The 21,171-nt window shown below is 34.4% G+C and overlaps 1 protein-coding gene across 1 annotated transcript in view; it reads right to left on the bottom strand.

Annotated features, from left to right (window-relative positions):
* Positions 1-6,245: 6,245 nt before the first annotated feature.
* LOC120770647 overlaps positions 6,246-21,171 on the bottom strand; it is a 35,713-nt gene continuing 20,787 nt past the window's right edge. Inside the window, exon 5 of the mRNA XM_040098243.1 lies at positions 6,246-6,322. Coding sequence (XP_039954177.1) covers positions 6,246-6,322 — 77 coding nt within the window. The remainder of the gene's footprint in view (positions 6,323-21,171) is intronic.

Genomic DNA, 21,171 nt, shown 5'->3' with positions numbered 1-21,171 from the left:
TTATTATCTATGGTCCTTCAAAGCCGTACCGGACGGCACCAGTGGTCAAATTGACAACAGTTTAAAGTGAACAGATTGTGGAAAAAAAAGATTATAATATAAATACACAAATATACATATATTAAATAAAAATTAAACGCGCGGTGGAAAAAGAAAAAAAAAGAAATTTAAATTGAACACAGTGTGAGTGAGAGAAAACAAAAATTATATTATAATTAAACAAATATATAATAAATAAAATTATACGGGAAACAAAAAAAAAAAAGTGAAGTGACAAGAAAAAAAATCAGGAAAAAAAATAAAATTGCACATACATATATTAATGCAATACATAAAAGTGCACAAACAAAAAAAAGTTTGTGAGACGTCAGGTGACAAAACTGTGGACAATACCACCACATACATACATACATATGTATATAGTACATCATACTGTGAAGTGAATATATAAGGGCAAAAGGTGCAGTGAGTGCAGTGACCACAAAACCAAACAAAAAAGAGTGCAACCAACAAACGGGCGCGATAAAACAAAAAACAAAAAAAAACTAAAAACACACAACTAAACGGATAAACAGATAAACGGAAAACGGGCGCGAAATTAAACCAACGAAGTTAAACAACAAAAGTATCAACACGGAGGGCTGGAACGCGATCACAACACCAACAAAAGAGACTGGCACAGAGGAACAGGGAAAGAGAAGAAAAAAAGAGCAGCTGGCCGCTATAAGGAAAGGAGGCAACTGACCGCAAAACAGACATACAAGGAGACATACACCTACTTATCTCCCCTATATCAAAACCAAAAATACCCTTGATGCGAGTCAATGTAAGTGTATCGTTTCCATTTTTTTACACCATATATGTATGTTTGTACTGGTAAACCCCGTTTAAACAGTTCCAAAAAACGGGTACCAGAACGTTAACAAAACGCAAAAACAAAAAATATCGGTATTCTCATTTCTCCTACATCTTAACGGAGAAAACGGAAAAAAACCGATATTCATAAAAAAATACAAATACAATAAAAATTTCACTTAGTACTTGCACTATTTTCCGCAATACCCCTTCTCTGCTTCTTAAAGCAGTAAGCAGGATTGCTTAAACCGTAAGCGAAGGCAGATTTATAAAAACAAAAAGTAACCCTAAAGCGAAAAACAGAAAAAGAATAAAAGATAAAGAACAAAATACAAACATACATACTTATATTATATTCCAATCGCATTTACTTATATACATGTACATATTTATTACATATATATTAAAAAAACAAGTAAGGAAGGGCTAAGTTCGGGTGTCACCGAACATTTTATACTCTCGCATGATAAAGTGATAATCGTGATTTCATTATACGTCATTTACATATTTTTCAAATACCGTATTTTTGTAAAGTTTTATTCCGCTATCATCATTGGTTCCTAATGTACTATATATTATACAGAGAAGGCATCAGATGGAATTCAAAATAGTGTTATATTGGAAGAAGGAGTGGTTGTGAACCGATTTCACCCATACTTCGTACATGTCATCAGGGTGTTAAAAAATATTATATACCGAATTTCATTGAAATCGGTCTAGTAGTTCCTGAGATATGGTTTTTGGTCCATAAGTGGGCGAGGCCACGCCCATTTTCAATTTTTAAAAAACGCCTGGGTGCAGCTTCCTTCTGCAATTTCTTCCGTAAAATTTTGTGTTTCTGACGTTTTTGTTAGTCCGTTAACGCACTTTTAGTGATTTTCAACATAACCTTTGTATGGGAGGTGGGCGTGGTTATTATCCGATTTCTTCCATTTTTGAACTGTATATGGAAATGCCTAAAGAAAACGACTCCATAGAGTTTGGTTGACATAGCTGTAGTAGTTTCCGAGATATGTACAAAAAACTTAGTAGGGGGCGGGGCCACGCCCACTTTTCCAAAACAATTGCGTACAAATATACCCCTCTCTAATGCGATCCTTTGTGCCAAATTTCACTTTAATATCTTTATTTATGGCTTAGTTATGACACTTTATAGGTTTTCGGTTTCCGCCATTTTGTGGGCGTGGCAGTGTGCCGATTTTGCCCATCTTCGAACTTAACCTTCTTATGGAGCCAAGAAATACGTGTACCAAGTTTCATCAAGATATCTCAATTTTTACTCAAGTTACAGCTTGCACGGACGGACGGACAGACGGACGGACGGACAGACGGACGGACGGACAGACAGACATCCGGATTTCAACTCTACTCGTCACCCTGATCACTTTGGTATATATAACCCTATATCTGACTCTTTTTAGTTTTAGGACTTACAAACAACCGTTATGTGAACAAAACTATAATACTCTCCTTAGCAACTTTGTTGCATAAATAGGGGAATATTATGAATACGCAATATCCATATATACGTACAATATATATCGGGTGATTTTTTTGAGGTTAGGATTTTCATGCATTAGTATTTGACAGATCACGTGGGATTTCAGACATGGTGTCAAAGAGAAAGATGCTCAGTATGCTTTGACATTTCATCATGAATAGACTTACTAACGAGCAACGCTTGCAAATCATTGAATTTTATTACCAAAATCAGTGTTCGGTTCGAAATGTGTTTCGCGCTTTACGTCCGATTTATGGTCTACATAATCGACCAAGTGAGCAAACAATTAATGCGATTGTGACCAAGTTTCGCACTCAGTTTACTTTATTGGACATTAAACCAACCACACGAATGCGTACAGTGCGTACAGAAGAGAATATTGCGTCTGTTTCTGAGAGTGTGGCTGAAGACCGTGAAATGTCGATTCGTCGCCGTTCGCAGCAATTGGGTTTGTGTTATTCGACCACATGGAAGATTTTACAGCAAAGATCTTGGTGTAAAACCGTATAAAATACAGCTCGTGCAAGAACTGAAGCCGAACGATCTGCCACAACGTCGAATTTTCAGTGAATGGGCCCTAGAAAAGTTGGCAGAAAATCCGCTTTTTTATCGACAAATTTTGTTCAGCGATGAGGCTCATTTCTGGTTGAATGGCTACGTAAATAAGCAAAATTGCCGTATTTGGGGTGAAGAGCAACCAGAAGCCGTTCAAGAACCGCCCATGCATCCCGAAAAATGCACTGTTTGGTGTGGTTTGTACGCTGGTGGAATCATTGGACCGTATTTTTTCAAAGATGCTGTTGGACGCAACGTTACGCCATGGTGAATGGCGATCGCTATCGTTCGATGCTAACAAACTTTTTGTTGCCAAAAATGGAAGAACTGAACTTGGTTGACATGTGGTTTCAACAAGATGGCGCTACATGCCACACAGCTCGCGATTCTATGGCCATTTTGAGGGAAAACTTCGGAGAACAATTCATCTCAAGAAATGGACCCGTAAGTTATCCACCAAGATCATGCGATTTAACGCCTTTAGATTATTTTTTGTGGGGCTACGTCAAGTCTAAAGTCTACAGAAATAAGCCAGCAACTATTCCAGTTTTTTTGGAAGACAACATTTCCGATCCGAAATTCTGGCTATTCCGGCCGAAATGCTCGAAAAAGTTGCCCAAAATTGGACTTTCCGAATGGACCACCTAAGACGCAGCCGCGGTCAACATTTAAATGAAATTATCTTCAAAAAGTAAATGTCATGAACCAATCTAACGTTTCAAATAAAGGACCGATGAGATTTTGCAAATTTTATGCGTTTTTTTTTTAAAAAAAGTTATCAAGCTCTTAAAAAATCACCCGATACATACGTGCATACGGCACACGATTAGTCTATGTTATTTCTGAGAAGCGGGTAAATTACTGCTAAAGCAAAACGACCAAAAATTACGCGGTCAGAGAACGTATATTTTATAGAGAAGGTCCAACAACGGACAGGCGTGTAAACTGTCAAAAGCTAACAAAATGCGATGGGTGCATTTCACCACAGCTAGCTAAGAAGGAGAAATCTTAACAGTGGCGCGTGAACAGAGCTGAGCATTTAATGAAAATTATGCTCAGAAACATGCATTGCTATTACAGACGTATGTTGGCCTTTTGCTTATATTTTTATATGCTCATATGCCATCATGTTAATTGATGTGATTATCATTTTGCGTATTTCTATGAATATATGTATAATTTATATCATTCTAACTAAATTATGCTTTTTTCAAAACAATATTTGTAGTTAATGTGCAATTAAGAGTTATTTATTAAAATATTTCTTATGTTTGAGAATATATGTATGTATGTATTATAATTTATTTATGTATGTATATGTATATGAGATACTATCATAATATCATAAAAACTTAATATACATGTTAACATGGCAAATGTTAACAATTACTAAATAAACCGTAATCAGCAATAATGAGCAAATCATAGCGGAAATGCATCTTTAGTTGCACAATATTTCCCACAGCAAAAGCCAGACGCTTTCATCAGCATAAATGCTCATTTTTCGGCGTGAAGCGGAAATCCAACACGCGCAACCGAAATAAGCCAATTCGGAGAATCGGCAACAAAGTCAGCAGTTGGCCAGTGCAAGTTAGCTTAGCTTTTAAGTAAATTAATTTTTAAGTTCAGTCTTAGCTCTGTAATGAATCGAACATGTAATAAATAAAATTTTTTTCAAAAGAAATTAACATAAAATTTTTTAACTGGCGCCCAACGTGGGGCCTTCGCTAGTCGCGTTTAGTATCAATACAATTTGCGGGTGTATCCACAAGTCTTGGTTAAAAAGTTTGTGCTGTCGTGATACTCAGCGGCTACCATTAGAAGACAAGGATAATACTTACCACCCCATAGACGGCGAAGGCTTGGGCTAGGACTCAACAGAAGTGCAGGAAAAGAGGCCCCCTAGTCGACAATAGCAAACGGGAAACGCAAGACGTTAGCCGCCTGCCCAGGAGAATGTTCCTGCTACTAGAGTAAGAATTAATTTTAAGAATCAATATTAATATATTCACATACATACATATGTAAAAGAATTTTTAAAATATAAAAAGTGAAACTGTTTAATGTGAAACAAACTATGTTTAAGAAATCTTTAATGCAAAGGTGAACACAATTTAAGAATAGTGAAATAATTTAAGAAAGAGAGCGTAATTCAGAAAAAATAATTGAACTAGACGAGATAATATTATATCGAAAAGCTAACTAAACGTTAACAATTTAGAAAGGAAAGTTTTAACTCAAAACAAAATAAGCTAGGGATAAATTAAATTTCTAAAATAAAAAGTGAATAATAGAAATATATCAATCATGCTAGTTAATCCTGCCAACCTCGTTCGGCCACCAATACTTAATGCACCCCAAGGGCCACCAGCACCTTGTGGTCAGCCTCTTGCCTCTCCTAATTCATTCTCTATGGATGAGTTAACTACCGTGATCGCAGGAATTGTGAACAATGTCTTAAGGACTGAAGGGCGAAACATGGTTCAAGCCGCCCTTAACCCAAATTCCAACTCTTCAAATTTCACGGACATTACCATAGACTCAATACTACTCGGGAATGTCTCTGAATTAGACAAAATACCAGATATGGTACGATGTCTTCGGGAGTTCTCCGGAAATCCGGGAGAATTCACATCTTGGAAAAAAAGCGTGGACAGGATCCTCCAGATATATGAGCCTCAAAGGGGTACCCCAAAATATTATGGCATCTTCAATGTCATTAGAAACAAAATCGTGGGCAATGCCGACATTGCCTTGGAGTCCTATAACACTCCACTGGATTGGAAGGCGATCTCCAGTTGCCTAACATTGCATTACGCGGATAAACGCGACCTTGGTTCCCTTGAGTACCAAATGACCTCTCTCGTACAGGGTAGCAATACAATTCAAGAATTTTACCAAAAGGTATATTTTCATCTCTCACTAATTCTGAGCAAACTGGGATGCATTGAAGTCGGCGCAGAAGCCATGCACCTTCTAACTCGTACGTATAGGGATAAAGCCCTAGACACGTTCGTTCGCGGACTCAAAGGAGATCTACCGAGACTCCTTGGAATGAGGGAACCAGCAGATCTCCCTCAGGCACTCCACTTGTGTCTCAAACTAGAGGATCAAACCTTCAGGTCACATTATGCCTTGAGCATTTATAACAATATCAGCCGGAAACCACAAGAGTTTCGTCCACCACTATCTCCCAGAAGGATGAACAATGAGTTTTACCCCGAATTGGCATACATGCCCCAACCAAGGTTGTACGCAGCCACTCCACATAGACCACCGCAAATGAACTATCAAGTTAAACGCCAGCAACAGGCGCCCAATATGCACAACAGCATTACAATCCACCACCACGTCCTTTGCATAAGCCACAGCCACGTCCAGAACCAATGGACATTGACCCATCACTGCGAACTAGGAATATTAATTATATGAATAGGCCACGTAATAATGACCCTATTAACAAAAGACCTCCTCCTGGCAACCCTCCAGCTCCTGTGCCCCCTAATAAAATCCAAAGGAATTTCCATATAGATTCCGAACAACCCCAAGCTTACTACCCTACCACAACAATTGACAAGCAGACGAACGACAACTCTAGCCATTACGATGACGAATTTTACAGAGACAGAAATGATGAAGGTCAGGACGATAGCTACATAGACACGACTGATCTACATTTTTTAGAATGAGTCACTCTTCGCTGCCCTATGTTGAATGCAGGCTGAAAAGTGGAGATATTGTGAAAATTTAAGTAGATACAGGATCTACGAAAAACTATATACGATCCTCTATCGTGCCCAATCAAATAAATAACGAAAGCATTTTTTTTGCGAAATCCATAGCAGAAGACATCGAAATCAAACAGCATACCTGTCTAAACCTATTTAACTCAGACAAAAAACTGAAATTCTACCTCCTCCCAACTCTGACATCATTCCGTGGTATAATTGGAAATGATAGCCTTAAAGAGCTTGACGCAGTCATCCACGTAAAGAATAACATCATGGAGTTAGAAGGCAATACCAAAATTAAAATCAAGCAGCTAGCTTCAAGATCTGTTAACAAAATATATATTAAGGAAGATAACTTGTCACAAAAACATCAGAAGGAAATTAATAATTTAGTCGAAATTGTTTCTAATCTCTTTACGGAACCAAACGATAAACTTACCTATACCACTAAGGTCATGGGAGAAATCAGAACGCCTCCCGAACCAATTAGCCCCTTGTCAGTAACCCAGCATAGTGACGAGAGCTCATCCGATAACTTAATTTGGCCCCCCCAATTAACGTTTTCAAAAACCAAATCTTCCTAAATGCAGGCCCAATTTCTACCTACCAATTCAAGATAGTATTCCCCACATACCATAGACACGTCATTGAAGAACCGGAATATAACTCAGAAACATTAATAAATCTCCTAAAAAGGTACCTAAACCCCTCCATAATAAATTGCATCAAAACCGACGAAAGAACTATGGGTAAAATTAAAGAAATATACCCGATCCACTTTAGTAACTATAAAACCAGGTTTTCTCGACTCCAAGTCCAGGATGTGACAGACGAACAGCAACAAGAAGAAATAATCATAAATACCCATAAAAGAGCACATAGAAATTCTCGTGAAAACAAACTTCAAATTTTAGAAAATTACTATTTTCCCTCCATGACCAAAACAATAAAAAGAATTATTCAGCAATGCTCAGTTTGCAAAGAAAATAAGTACGACCGCCACCCTACCAAACCAAAACTAGGAGAAACCCCTATTTCACAAATTTTCAAAGTATGCCCAAACCAAAATCCTTCGCTCCAGAGCCGTCGAACACGTTAAGGAACCTCTCCGCGAACTACTGTTTCAATTTGGCGTACCAGAAACAACCAAGAAATAGACAATGAAACGTCTTTGAATTCAGCTTCCATTCGATTTTTATTGGAAGATACCCTAAATATACAAATTTTTAAAACACCACCTTATGCAAGTTCCGTAAATGGTCAAGTAGAGCGATTTCACTCGACCCTCACAGAAATAATGCGCTGTTTAAAAGCAGAGCGAAGTTTCACCTCATTCGCCGAACTCCTCGATAACTCCGTCTACGAGTACAATTTTTCAGTCCATTCCTCCACAAAGAAAAAACCAATAGAGGTATTTTTCGGGAGAAGAATCTCCACAGACCCAAGCCCATTTGAAAGAGCTAGGGAAGAAATTATCTCGGAACTAAAAAATAGACAACTAAAAGATCTTTCCTACCATAATAAAGCCCGTCATCCAATTAAAACATATTACCCTGGAGAAGCAATTTACGTTAGGATAAACAAACGACTAGGAACCAAAATATCTCCAAAATTTCGAAAAGAAATAGTAAAAGAAGACAAAAATTCCACCGTTTTGACAGAATCAGGAAAAGTAGTTCATAAACGCAATATAAAAAATCAAAACTAAAATTTTTGTTTTCAGACTTTTCCTTTTTTACCCAATATTCGCATCAATAGACATTTATGACTACTCCACGGCACAAATAGTTACGATAAATAACGGACTAGTAAAAGTCCAGAATGGAGACTTCAGGCTAATACACATAATCGACCTCAACAAGTACGAACAATTTCTGACGGACATGTACAGATTCACCTCTTCGGACATACCCAAGGACACAATCCTTTATCCCATCCTAAAACACGAATTAACCCAATCTCTTCAAATTTTAGATACAATAAAACCTGTCGAAAGAAGACAGAAAAGATCCATAGATAGTTAGGAACGGCTTGGAAATTCATAGCCGGAAGCCCCGATCACAAGGATCTGGATGTAATAACCAAAAATCTTAATGATATTAATTATAATAATAATAATAAACAAGTACTAATTAACAATATTTTTAACGAAAAAATTAATAAAATTAGCATGATAGTAAATAATCTTCTTAATAACATAAGGAAAGATACTTATATAGAAAACGAAACTATTATAAATTTGCAGAATAGAATAAGATTAATAAAAGAAGAGTTGATTAACATTAAATACGCCATACAGTGGGCAAAGAAAGACATTTTAAATGCATTATTGTTAAATAAAAATGAAATCGAAATTGCGTTAGAAAATTTAGAAAATGACGAAATACCTTTCAAAAATGCTGAAGAAGCACTAGAAATATTAAATATAAATGTAATTAGTCAAAATATGACAATATTTTACTTGGTAAAAATACCATTAACTATTAATGAAAATTTAAAAAAAATGATTATTAGACCAGTTGTTAAGCAAAACCAAATTATAATTAATGTCGAATTTGATAAAATATTAAAGGGTACAAAAGATACCTATGGAATTAAAGAAGTATGTAATAATTATAAGAAAATTGAGATTTGTAAGCAAACTCAACTAGTAAATATAAGTAATAGTAGTTGTATACCTAGAGTAGTAAATAGCCTAAATTCATCTTGAACTTTAACAAACGGCCAACATATCCAACAAATCGAAGAAGTAAAACCCGGCACCATATTACTTAATGGCTTTCAAGGGGTAATAGATGCTGACGGAATGCAGACAAATTTATCAGGGACACACCTTATTAATTTTCATAACTCAACGTTAAAAATAAATCATCAATTTTACATTAATTACGATTTGGTTCCACTGCCGGCAATCCCAGCAGCCCTGCAACCAGCACCAATCGAAAGAAATCGAATTGAATTACTTTCTCTCCAGGCCTTAAAGGAGTTTCACATTGATAACATACGAAGAATAAATCTTCTGAAGACAGCAACGATATCCAATAGCTCCCTTTCACTTGGAGCCGTTGCATCAATCATTCTCGGTATAATATTTTTTCGAAAATTCTGGAGAAAGCACCAAAACAGAATAATCATATCTCCAAGCCTGGACCTTAACCTGATGCTCCCGGCGAATATTGATCTTAAGGAGATCAAAGATCTTTCCAATGATCAAAATACTTACATCAATTTTAACAACCTCCCCTATTTTTGATAGGCTCTCGGGACGATCGCTTTTAAGAGGGGAAGTGTTAACATGGCAAATGTTAACAATTACTAAATAAACCGTAATAGCGGAAATGCATCTTTAGTTGTACAATATTTCCCACAGCAAAAGCCAGACGCTTTTATCAGCATAAAAGCTCATTTTTCGGCGTGAAGCGGAAATCCAACACGCGCAACCGAAATAAGCCAATTCGGAGAATCGGCAACAAAGTCAGCAGTTGGCCAGTGCAACATAGCTTAGCTTTTAAGTAAATTAATTTTTAAGTTCAGTCTTAGCTCTGTAATGAAACGAACAAGTAATAAATAAATTTTTTTTTAAAAGAAATTAACATAAAATTTCTTAACTTACATATTACAATAAGATGTCATTTAATTTTCATACGCATCATCGTAATATCATTTATCATTAAGAAGTGTGCGCGAGTTTTAGGTTTGTTCGAGCGGAGGAATAAAAATGCCAATGATGTTGTTTCTATGACATTATATTTTATTCTCTGATGTTTCAAGTTATGTTCTGCTTATATAACTACTAAAGTGATTACAATTTTCTTAATCTATTTCTTTGTTTTGTTTATTTTCTTATGAAATACAATATTTGTAAAATGTAATCTTATTTTCTATTGAATGCAAACAAACATGTAATCTTATTTTCTATTGAATGCAAACAAACATGACTGTGGGGTTTACCCGATAATGTTTGGGTTATCATTTTAGTCAAACATAAGGACCAAAACATGTTTGTGTACATTTGCATTATGTTCTTTATCTCTACTTGTTATCTTATATTTTTTGTAATGTTTACTTGTTTTTCTTTAATCTTTTATTTTGTCCAATTTATAGTATTTTGTTGTGTGGTGTCTGGTTGGGATGATAGTGTACACATAACTCCTCCCTCTCTTAATGGAAAACTCTCCTGAGTTTGAATAGTATTGTTTTTCATTTTTTTAATTTTACAAGATATTAAAATTATTATTATAATCACAATAATACTTAAAATTGATATTCCAATATGAGAGATATTTTTGTGATATTTTAATTCATTAATTTCTTTTAAGTTTTCTTCGTTTTTAAATACAAGGTCGTTAATTGTAATTTTGTTAGTGAAATTGTGAGTATCATAGTTTGGATAATAGAATCTCTGATTGTATGAAATTTTAGTATTTGAGAATGTTTGGTATAGGGTCTTAATAGTGCAGTTATTATAATGAATCAATGTAGTGTTTTTCAACTTAATTTTTCTGTTGTCGCAGTTCTGGTTTAGTTCTATGCCATTTGCATTTTTTATTAAAATAGTTTCTTCATCATCTAAGTTCACAATTTAATAAGTAGATGCAATGTTTAGAAATTTGTAGTTCATTGAGTGTTTTAGCTTCTTCGAATTTATAAGTGACATTTTTGTATTCAAAAACATTTTCGATTTCTGCTGTTATTTCTTTACCTGCTGTGTTTGGTATAGGAATAATAGTTTTTAATTGTACCGATTGAAATTCTTTTGGGATTTTGACTACGAACATTAACAAATTTTTTTTATATTCCAAGGCGCATAATTTTATATATTGAAGTTTGTTGAGGTCTATGTTGTAATTATAAATTTCTTCATTTGTTAAAATGCTTGGGTGAAAAATACCATTTTTTGCTGAAATAATGTTTTCCTGAATCTGGTTTACTGCGTCTTTGAGAATGTTTATCTTTATTGTTTGTTCATGAAGAATCAATATTTTGTCTGTTCTCTCTTGATACACTAAAGAATTATTTCTTTCGTCTTCAATAATTTGTTTTAATTTTGTAAACGTGTTCGAAAAGAAATTATTAATTTTTATTTGGTGGTCGAGAGCTGTAATTGAATTATGTAAATTTTCATCTACTTTCTTAAGGTGATTTTCAATATCTATTCTATCTCCATCATCCATCGTTCCAAATAGAAATTTATGTACAGAACCTATACCGTTAATTAACCCTCTCTTTTTTCTACTAACTTCTTTTCTTGGGATTAATGTTTTGATTTTACCTCTCAAGATTTCAATTTCATTAGATAGGGTGTAGTAATGTAAATGTGAATATGTTTGCGAGATTTTTGTTATATTATTTAGTATGTAAAGAATTTCGCGAGGGTCAATTATGTGAATTACGAGGTCAGATGATGTAACAATCTGTTTAGTGTTGGTGATAATTTCTGCGTATCCATTGTCGGTATGTATTTCATGTACTTCCAGTTTGGCTGCATTGCTAATTATTACAATTGCTATCATCAATGTTATTTTGAGAGAAGATGTATTTGACCTAAAAATTTGTTTGGACGTTTAATATTTGTCGAATTGAATATTATCTAATGGTAATTTTCTATACCTTGGTTCGTATTTGTGCCGAACTGCTTTATAATTTTTTACGTAACCTTCTTTTTGAGTGTTATTAAACTCTTCTCTATTTCTATTTAGTTTTCCTATGCATTTTTCTTTAGTCTTCTGAATAGTGTCTTTAATCAAATTCTTATCAGTTTTTCCATTTATAACCTCAAGACGTGTGGCTTTAATTGTAGAATGATAAGATTTGTTATACCATTCTATGCTTTGAAATACTTTTTCCGCTGTCGAAAGGCTTGGTTTTTCAATTTCTGGGACTCTAATTCTTTCGGATAGAGTATTATGAAATCTTTCGATATCTGAATTCCCAGTATGACTGTTTGGTTTTGTAAAATGAACTTCTATTTCTTCTTTCCTAAAAAAATCTTTTATGTTAATTGAGTTGAATTCATTATCTAATATTAACATTCTGGGTCTACCTTTGATAGAAAAGAATAATCTAAGCTTTTCTATAATAGTTATACTGTTTCTATCTTCTAGCTGAAATGCCATAGCAAATTTCGCAAATTTGTCTATAAAAGTAAGGAAGTAACATTTTTTATTTATGTATATATCCGCGTGAACTATTTCATTTATATCTGATGGTGTTTTCGTTAATTGAAATTTTGGTTTTAAAGGTTTTCTATCATATTTTGCTCTATTGCAAACGTCGCAATTATTTATATATTTTTGAATCAAAACTTTCAAATTTTTCCAGTATATTAGTTTTTTCAATTTTTCATAATTTTCGTTAATACCTGCATGGCCTGTTTCATTTTTATGATATTGAGCAATTTGTTTATAAACTTGTTCTTCATTTTTCATATCTTTAGCATGGAATTCACATCTAAAAAACTTTACATGTCTATTAAATATTTGAATAAGCTTTTGCTGAACTATATTGTACTGATTATCGGTTAAATAAGAAAAAATACCTACTTTTCCACTATTTATGTGCTTACGACAAAGATCTATGAAATTATTATTTTTTATATCTTCTGCGCTAATAAAAATTTTCTTCGTGTTGCCTAGTTCTTCAGATTCCATAATTTTCTTGTTTGTTAAAATGATTTGTGTATTGAAGCGATTTACAATAGTGTGTAAAATTGGAAAATGATCATTTAGTTCCTCCTCTTGAGAGTGGATTGTAGCATTTGTGCTTATGTTGTCTTCTTCCAATGAATGAATCTCGCTTGTGTTACTATCTATTCTACTTAGAAAATCGGCTACGTTATTTTCCTTTCCTTTCACCTAATTTATATTAATATTGTATTCACCTAGATTAATTAACCATCTTTGCAATCTTGGGTTAATGTCTTTTCCCTTGTTTTTTATTTGGAGCCACTTAAGTGGTTGGTGATCGGTTAAGAGATCAAATGCTCTGCCGTAAATGTATGGTCTATAATATGTCACTGCCCAGACAATAGCTAGTAGTTCTTTTTCTGTAGTGGAATAACTTCTTTCGTGTTTGTTAAGTGTTCTACTAGCATAGCTTATAGGACTGTCCTGGGTTAATACTGCGCCAATTGCAAAGCCACTTGCATCACTTGAAATGCCAAATTTTTTGTTAAAGTCTGGATATTTAAATATTGGTGGGCTCACTAATAGATTTTTAAATTTTTCAAAGGGTGATATGTACTGAGGATCGCGAGTGTTTATTTTAATATCCTTTTTTAAATATTTTGTTAAACCATGTGCTACTTTAGCGTAATCTCTTACAAATTTTGTATAATAACTTGTTATACCTAGGAATGATTTAATTTGCTTTGATGTAGTAGGCAACTTTAGTTTTTCTATGTTTTCGATTTTGCTTAAATTTGGTTGCATCCCTTCTGTTGTTAAAGTGTGACCTAGAAATTCAGTTGTTTTCGCGAAAAATTTGCATGTATATACCTGAATCTTTCAATTATGTTTTCTTAATGCTGAAAATATTTTGTTGATATTTTGGGTATGTTCTTCAATACTTGAACTAAAAATGAAGATGTCGTCTAAATAAACTACACATATCGTGTTGATATATTCCCTAAGAACTGAACTCATTAAACGTTGGAAAGTTGTTGGTCAATTCTTTAGTCCGAAAGGCATTCTTATAAATTCAAAGTGTCCTTGGGTGTTTTTGGTCTATCTTCTTCTTTTATTAATACTTCATGAAAGCCTTTTGCAAGATCTAATGTTGTAAAATACTGAGCTCTTCCAAGTTTGCTGAGTATTGTTTCTATATGAGGTATCGGAAATTTGTCATCTATAGTGACTTCGTTTAGCTTCCTGTAGTCAATAACTATTCTCCATTTTTCTTCATTGAATTGTCTTGCTTTTTCGGTACAATCCAAAGAGGCGAGTTGTACGGGGAATTACTTTCTTTAATTATACCTTGGCGCAACATCTCGTTCATCTGTCTACTAATTTCTTCTTCATGAATTTGGAGATATCTATAAATTTTATTATAAGTTGGTCTACTTGTTTTTGTAACAATTTCATACTGAATTTCATGAGTATGAGAAAGGTTGGTTCTTGGAAAAATAAATCGCTATTTGCGTTTAGAATGTATTCCAATTCTTGCGTTTCTTATTCATTCATGTCACTATTTGATAAAATGTCTAGCAAATTCTCTTTACATTCTGTAAGTATATTAATATCTTCGTAATTGTAAAGGCATGAGTTTATAAATTTAATTTTGTTGCCGTTTATTTCTACCTACTCCTTTTCTAAATTAATTATTGCTTTAATAGGTTTTAAAATATTCTGTCCTATTATAGCATCAAAGTTATTATTTTTTATGTTGGTTAGTTTCCAATGTATATAACTATTTTCATTAAATTCGTTTGGGGTTGGGGTGACTAACTCTTTATTTAGGGACAAATTTTCCATAATGGTGCTAAAGTGTAGATATTTGTTTATCAAGGTCAATGCATTCATAATCTTTTAACACATTATATTTCAATAATGATGTTGTAGACCCTGTGTCAATAAGACATTTAATTTTTGAATTCTTTATGGTCACTTCTATTATCGGTAACGATTGTTTTGGGCTGGCAACCGAAAATTTGCTTGTTCTTGAACGTGATCTATTTCCATCGGTTCGGGGGGGGTTTGTCTTCTTTGGACTGAATTATATCTTCTAGATTGTTGAGAATTATTTTGCCTATTTTGTCCAAAGTTAAATTGTTGATAATTGTCATTTTGGTTAGAATTGATATTAAATTCTCCCTGCTGATTTTGTCCAAATTGAAATTTTTGGAATTTTGCATATGCTGTTTATTATCGAAATTGCCAAAATTGTGAGCCAAAGAATTTCTATTTGAAAAATTTTTACAATTATTTTTTTAATAATTGTTTTGTCTTTTATCAAATTGTATTAGCAAACCTGTCTCTTGAAGAACGCTAAAGCCTCTCTAATGGTGCTTATATTTCTACTAATCACTACACTGCTTAAGTTGGGGTGTATCCCATTTAAAAATGTTTTTAGAATTAAACTTTCGTTGTTAATTGGGGAAAATTCTATAGGCTTTATCCTATCGAATTCATGTTTTAAATTTAGTTTATCTAAAATATCTTTTAAATTTTGGAAATATTGACTTACGTTATAGTTTCGTAGTACAATCGCCTGATTGTAAAGGGTGTGGTACGACTCCTTTACTCCAAAATTCTTTATGAGTTCTTCTCTCATTTGCTGCCATGTTGGTGTAGGTCCCAAAGGCCGGATGACACTTGCTGCTTCTCCTTTAATTTTTGTTTGACGTGTCGCTGCGTTACAAATTCCAACATTGATGGGTTGGGGTTGAATAAAGGAAGGATCATGTCAACTTCCCTGATGAATGATGATAAATCTCTGCCGTCAAAGTCCATGATTCTTGAAGCTTCCTTCAAAATTTGCGATCCTGTCATCTGAAGTGGTTGCTGCTCGCCTGGATTCATTGCTGATGTATCCTCTTTTATTACAACTGAACTTGTTGTTGTTGCTTTGTATGAATTGCACTTCGCTCTTTCTGCGTCTTCTGTGTGTGGGGCATTAATCTTTAATCCCACTCTTCCTGGTAATGTTGATGGGCGGAATGAAGCTATTCTTCGCCTTCACAAATTGTAGTCCTCGGAGTCGCTCTCCGACGTTCCAGATAACTTGTGTAGAAACTTAAATTTCTTAAACTTGGCTATCTGTGCCGACCGACTTTTTATATTTGTATATATAAGAGATCTTTTTAAAATGGGAGCTAATCTTAAGATTTGCTTCCCGTTGCTAAAGCTTACGAAACTTAAAAACTTCAGTTTTTAGTATCGCTCAACTTTGCAGTTTGATCCTACCGACTGCGCCAGTTTTAGGTTTGTTCGAGCGGAGGAATAAAAATGCCAATGATGTTGTTTCTATGACATTATATTTTATTCTCTGATGTTTCAAGTTATGTTCTGCTTATATAACTACTAAAGTGATTACAATTTTCTTAATCTATTTCTTTGTTTTGTTTATTTTCTTATGAAATACAATATTTGTAAAATGTAATCTTATTTTCTATTGAATGCAAACAAACATGACTGTGGGGTTTACCTGATAGTATGCGTTTGGGTTTATGAATACAATATTTGTAAATGTAATCTTATTTTCTATGTGAATGCAAACAAACACTTGTTTTGTAGGGTTTACCCGATAATGTTTGGGTTATCATTATAGTCAAACATAAGGATCCAAAACATGTTTGTATACATTTGCATTATGTTCTTTATCTCTACTTGTTATCTTATATTTTTTGTAATGTTTACTTGTTTTTCTTTAATCTTTTATTTTGTCCAATTTATAGTATTTTGTTGTGTGGTGTCTGGTTGGGATGATAGTGTACACATAACTCGCGCACTTCTCTATATGTTTGTACATGCATATGTGTACGACATTGCCGAACAAATAATGTATACCAACCAACATACAAATATGAGTACACATGTAAATATGTGCGCATGACATTCCCACACAAATAATGCATACACAACATACATACTTATACATACGTTAACATGTAGATACATATGTCACCCGCAAAAACTACGAATATTGTTCTACAAAAACAACAATGGTTTCAAATAGCATCAGAAGCGTCACAAGTCAATATGGCAGCCAAGTCGATGCCCAAATTTGTAGAAAAATACACAACAACAATATTTTCATTCATGAACGCAAGCGCACTTTCAACAGGCAAACTTGCTTCATTCATAAAAACAAATACCATTACATCTCCCCGATCATGGCTTTGCCGTCAAGCGTCTTTTCGCGACGATGGCAAAAGCTAACAAGTAGGGAAGGGCTAAGTTCGGGTGTCACCGAACATTTTATACTCTCGCATGATAAAGTGATAATCGAGATTTCATTATACGTCATTTATATATTTTTCAAATACCGTATTTTTGTAAAGTTTTATTCCGCTATCATCATTGGTTCCTAATGTATACATATATTATACAGAGAAGGCATCAGATGGAATTCAAAATAGCGTTATATAGAAAAAAGGCGTGGTTCTTAACCGATTTCACCCATTTTTCGTACATGTCATCAGGGTGTTAAGAAAATGTTACATACCGAATTTCATTGAAATCGGTTTAGTAGTTCCCGAGATATGGTTTTTGGTCCATAAGTGGGCGAGGCCACGCCCATTTTCAATTTTTAAAAAAAGCCTGGGTGCAGCTTCCTTCTGCCACTTCTTCCGTAAAATTTAGTGTTTCTGACGTTTTTCGTTAGTCGGTTAACGCACTTTTAGTGATTTTCAACATAACCTTTGTATGGGAGGTGGGCGTGGTTATTATCCGATTTCTTCCATTTTTGAACTGTACATGGAAATGCCTGAAGAAAACGACTCTGTAGAGTTTGGTTGACATAGCTATAGTAGTTTTCGAGATATGTACAAAAAACTTAGTAGGGGGCGGGGCCACGCCCACTTTTCCAAAAAAATTACGTCCAAATATGCCCCTCCCTAATGCGATCCTTTTGCCAAATTTCACTTTAATATCTTTATTTATGGCTTAGTTATGACACTTTATAGGTTTTCGGTTTCCGCCATTTTGTGGGCGTGGCAGTTGGCCGATTTTGCCCATCTTCGAACTTAACCTTCTTATGGAGCCAAGGAATACGTGTACCAAGTTTCATCATGATATCTCAATTTTTACTCAAGTTACAGCTTGCACGGGCGGACGGACAGACGGACGGACAGACGGACGGACAGACAGACGGACGGACAGACAGACATCCGGATTTCGACTCTACTCGTCGCCCTGATCACTTTGGTATATATAACCCTATATCTGACTCTTTTAGTTTTAGGACTTACAAACAACCGTTATGTGAACAAAACTATAATACTCTCGTTAGCAACATTGTTGCGAGAGTATAAAAATATACATTTAGTGCATATGTATATGTATGAGCTTGGAAAAAAAGGCTTTTAACCTTAGTGCATCTAAATTTATGAAAATTTGAGAAAAAGATGTAAATTATTGTAGCCCGGTCGTATTTGATTATATTATGTTAAGTTATTTAAAATGAATTTTGATGATTTTTTGATTTTTTTTTTCTTAATCAGATGGATTCACCAGCGCTTTTTGATGACACCTATTTGGAGGAATGCCCGACAACTTCTTCGACTCCCGTAAAAGGTTAATTTTATTGATTTATTATTATTTAAAATTAACAATTTAAAGATTTTGTATAAAATGTATAAGCAAGTTTAAAGTGTTAAAAATTATAATGCAGAATTAAGAAATTGTCCATTTGAAATGGAAATTTCTCACACGACTTTAATATATAAAAAGTCATTGAATTTCACTTGCTTTTTTAAAAACAAATGTTGCACTTAAACAAGATGGAAACAACATTTGTGTTTAAAAAAGCTAAGCTCAGTTGCAAAGCTAAAAAGGAAAAAAATAAGAAGAAGAAAAAAGTACCTGAAAATACAACAAGATAAACCTGAAAATAGAAGAAAGAGCTGAAAATAAAAAAACCTGAAAATAGAATAAAATGCTAAATATTAAAAAAAGTAAATACGTATTTTCAATGAATTCATTACTCACCCAAAAGTAAGATGTTCTTAAATCAAACGGTCTTGACTTGCAACTTACTTTAGTTTTTATAATCTCGCAACAATGTTGCTAACGAGAGTATTATAGTTTTGTTCACATAACGGTTGTTTGTAAGTCCTAAAACTAAAAGAGTCAGATATAGGGTTATATATACCAAAGTGATCAGGGCGACGAGTAGAGTCGAAATCCGGATGTCTGTCTGTCCGTCCGTCTGTCCGTCCGTCCGTGCAAGCTGTAACTTGAGTAAAAATTGAGATATCATGATGAAACTTGGTACACGTATTCCTTGGCTCCATAAGAAGGTTAAGTTCGAAGATGGGCCAAATCGACCTACTGCCACGCCCACAAAATGGCGGAAACCGAAAACCTATAAAGTGTCATAACTAAGCCATAAATAAAGATATTAAAGTGAAATTTGGCACAAAGGATCGCATTAGGGAGGGGCATATTTGGACCCAATTGTTTTGGAAAAGTGGGCGTGGCCCCGCCCCCTACTAAGATTTTTGTACATATCTCGGAAACTACTATAGCTATGTCAACCAAACTCTACAGAGTCGTTTTCTTCAGGCATTTTCATATACAGTTCAAAAATGGAAGAAATCGGATAATAACCACGCCCACCTCCCATACAAAGGTTATGTTGAAAATCACTAAAAGTGCGTTAACCGACTCATAAAAAACGTCAGAAACACTAAATTTTACGGAAGAAGTGGCAGAAGGAAGCTGCATCCAGGCCTTTTTTAAAAATTGAAAATGGGCGTGGCGCCGCCCACTTATGGACCAAGAACCATATCTCAGGAACTACTAGACCGATTTCAATGAAATTCGGTATATAATGTTTTCTTAACACCCTGATGACATGTACGAAATATGGGTGAAATCGGTTCACAACCACGCCTTCTTCTAATATAAAGATTGTTGAAAAAGCTACGCCAATAGAAGAAAATAGAAGAAAAAGCTGAAAATAAAAAAACCTGTAAATAGAATAAAATGCTAAAGATTACAAAAAGTAAATACGTATTTTCAATGAATTCATTACTCACCCAAAAGTAAGATGTTCTTAAATCAAACGGTCTTCACTTGCAACTTACTTTAGTTTTTTTAGTTTAGCATCGCGCTTCCGATGTCGTTCATTATTAATTTCTTCTTTTACTAACCATTTCGAGTTTTTGAATAAAAGTACCGTTACCAAGTATTCTAACAACTTAATTTTATGAGTAAAACACTCATCGGTTGGGTCAAACCACTCAGGAAAAACATTATCCGTTTTTTCTTTAATAGCGGACAACATCAGACATCGAACATTTGAACTGTGAGCATATTTGTTGAAAAGGTTGACGTACCATATCGTCTGCAGTCGGCACACTTCGAAGACCCTATCAGTTGGATTGACTAGCCTTAAATCCGCGTCATCCTTATAGTTTTTCGCTTTGATTAGGGCCTCCGAATAAAGTGATAAATCACTTTGTGTCTTCGTCATTGCCTTAGCGCATTTTTCGCAATGGATTTTACACAAAATTTTTTGGTAAATACCATAGCCAGTGTAATACCGCTTGATATGGACTTCAGCTGTGCCGTCCTCTTGAACAAAATTTTCGTCTGGAATAGTAAACGATTCCAGGTCGAGTTGCTCAGATTCGTGTTCAACTCCCTGTACTTCTAGATGACGATCTTCGGGGCTTAAGTTCCAATCTAAATTTATGTCGTCATCATCCTCACAATTAGCACCCTTATTTTGAAACTTTTGCCTCAAAATGTTTATCGAAATTAAACGACCTACTATATATTGTATCTCATTGGCAGACGGATGGGTATTGATACCCTGGCTATTCATTTTCCCAAGGAATATAAAACTTAATTCCTTTTGATCCCT

Source organism: Bactrocera tryoni, chromosome 3 (genome assembly GCF_016617805.1).
Source record: "Bactrocera tryoni isolate S06 chromosome 3, CSIRO_BtryS06_freeze2, whole genome shotgun sequence".
Lineage (NCBI taxonomy): Eukaryota > Metazoa > Arthropoda > Insecta > Diptera > Tephritidae > Bactrocera > Bactrocera tryoni.
This window is presented reverse-complemented; position numbering and strand designations above follow the sequence as displayed.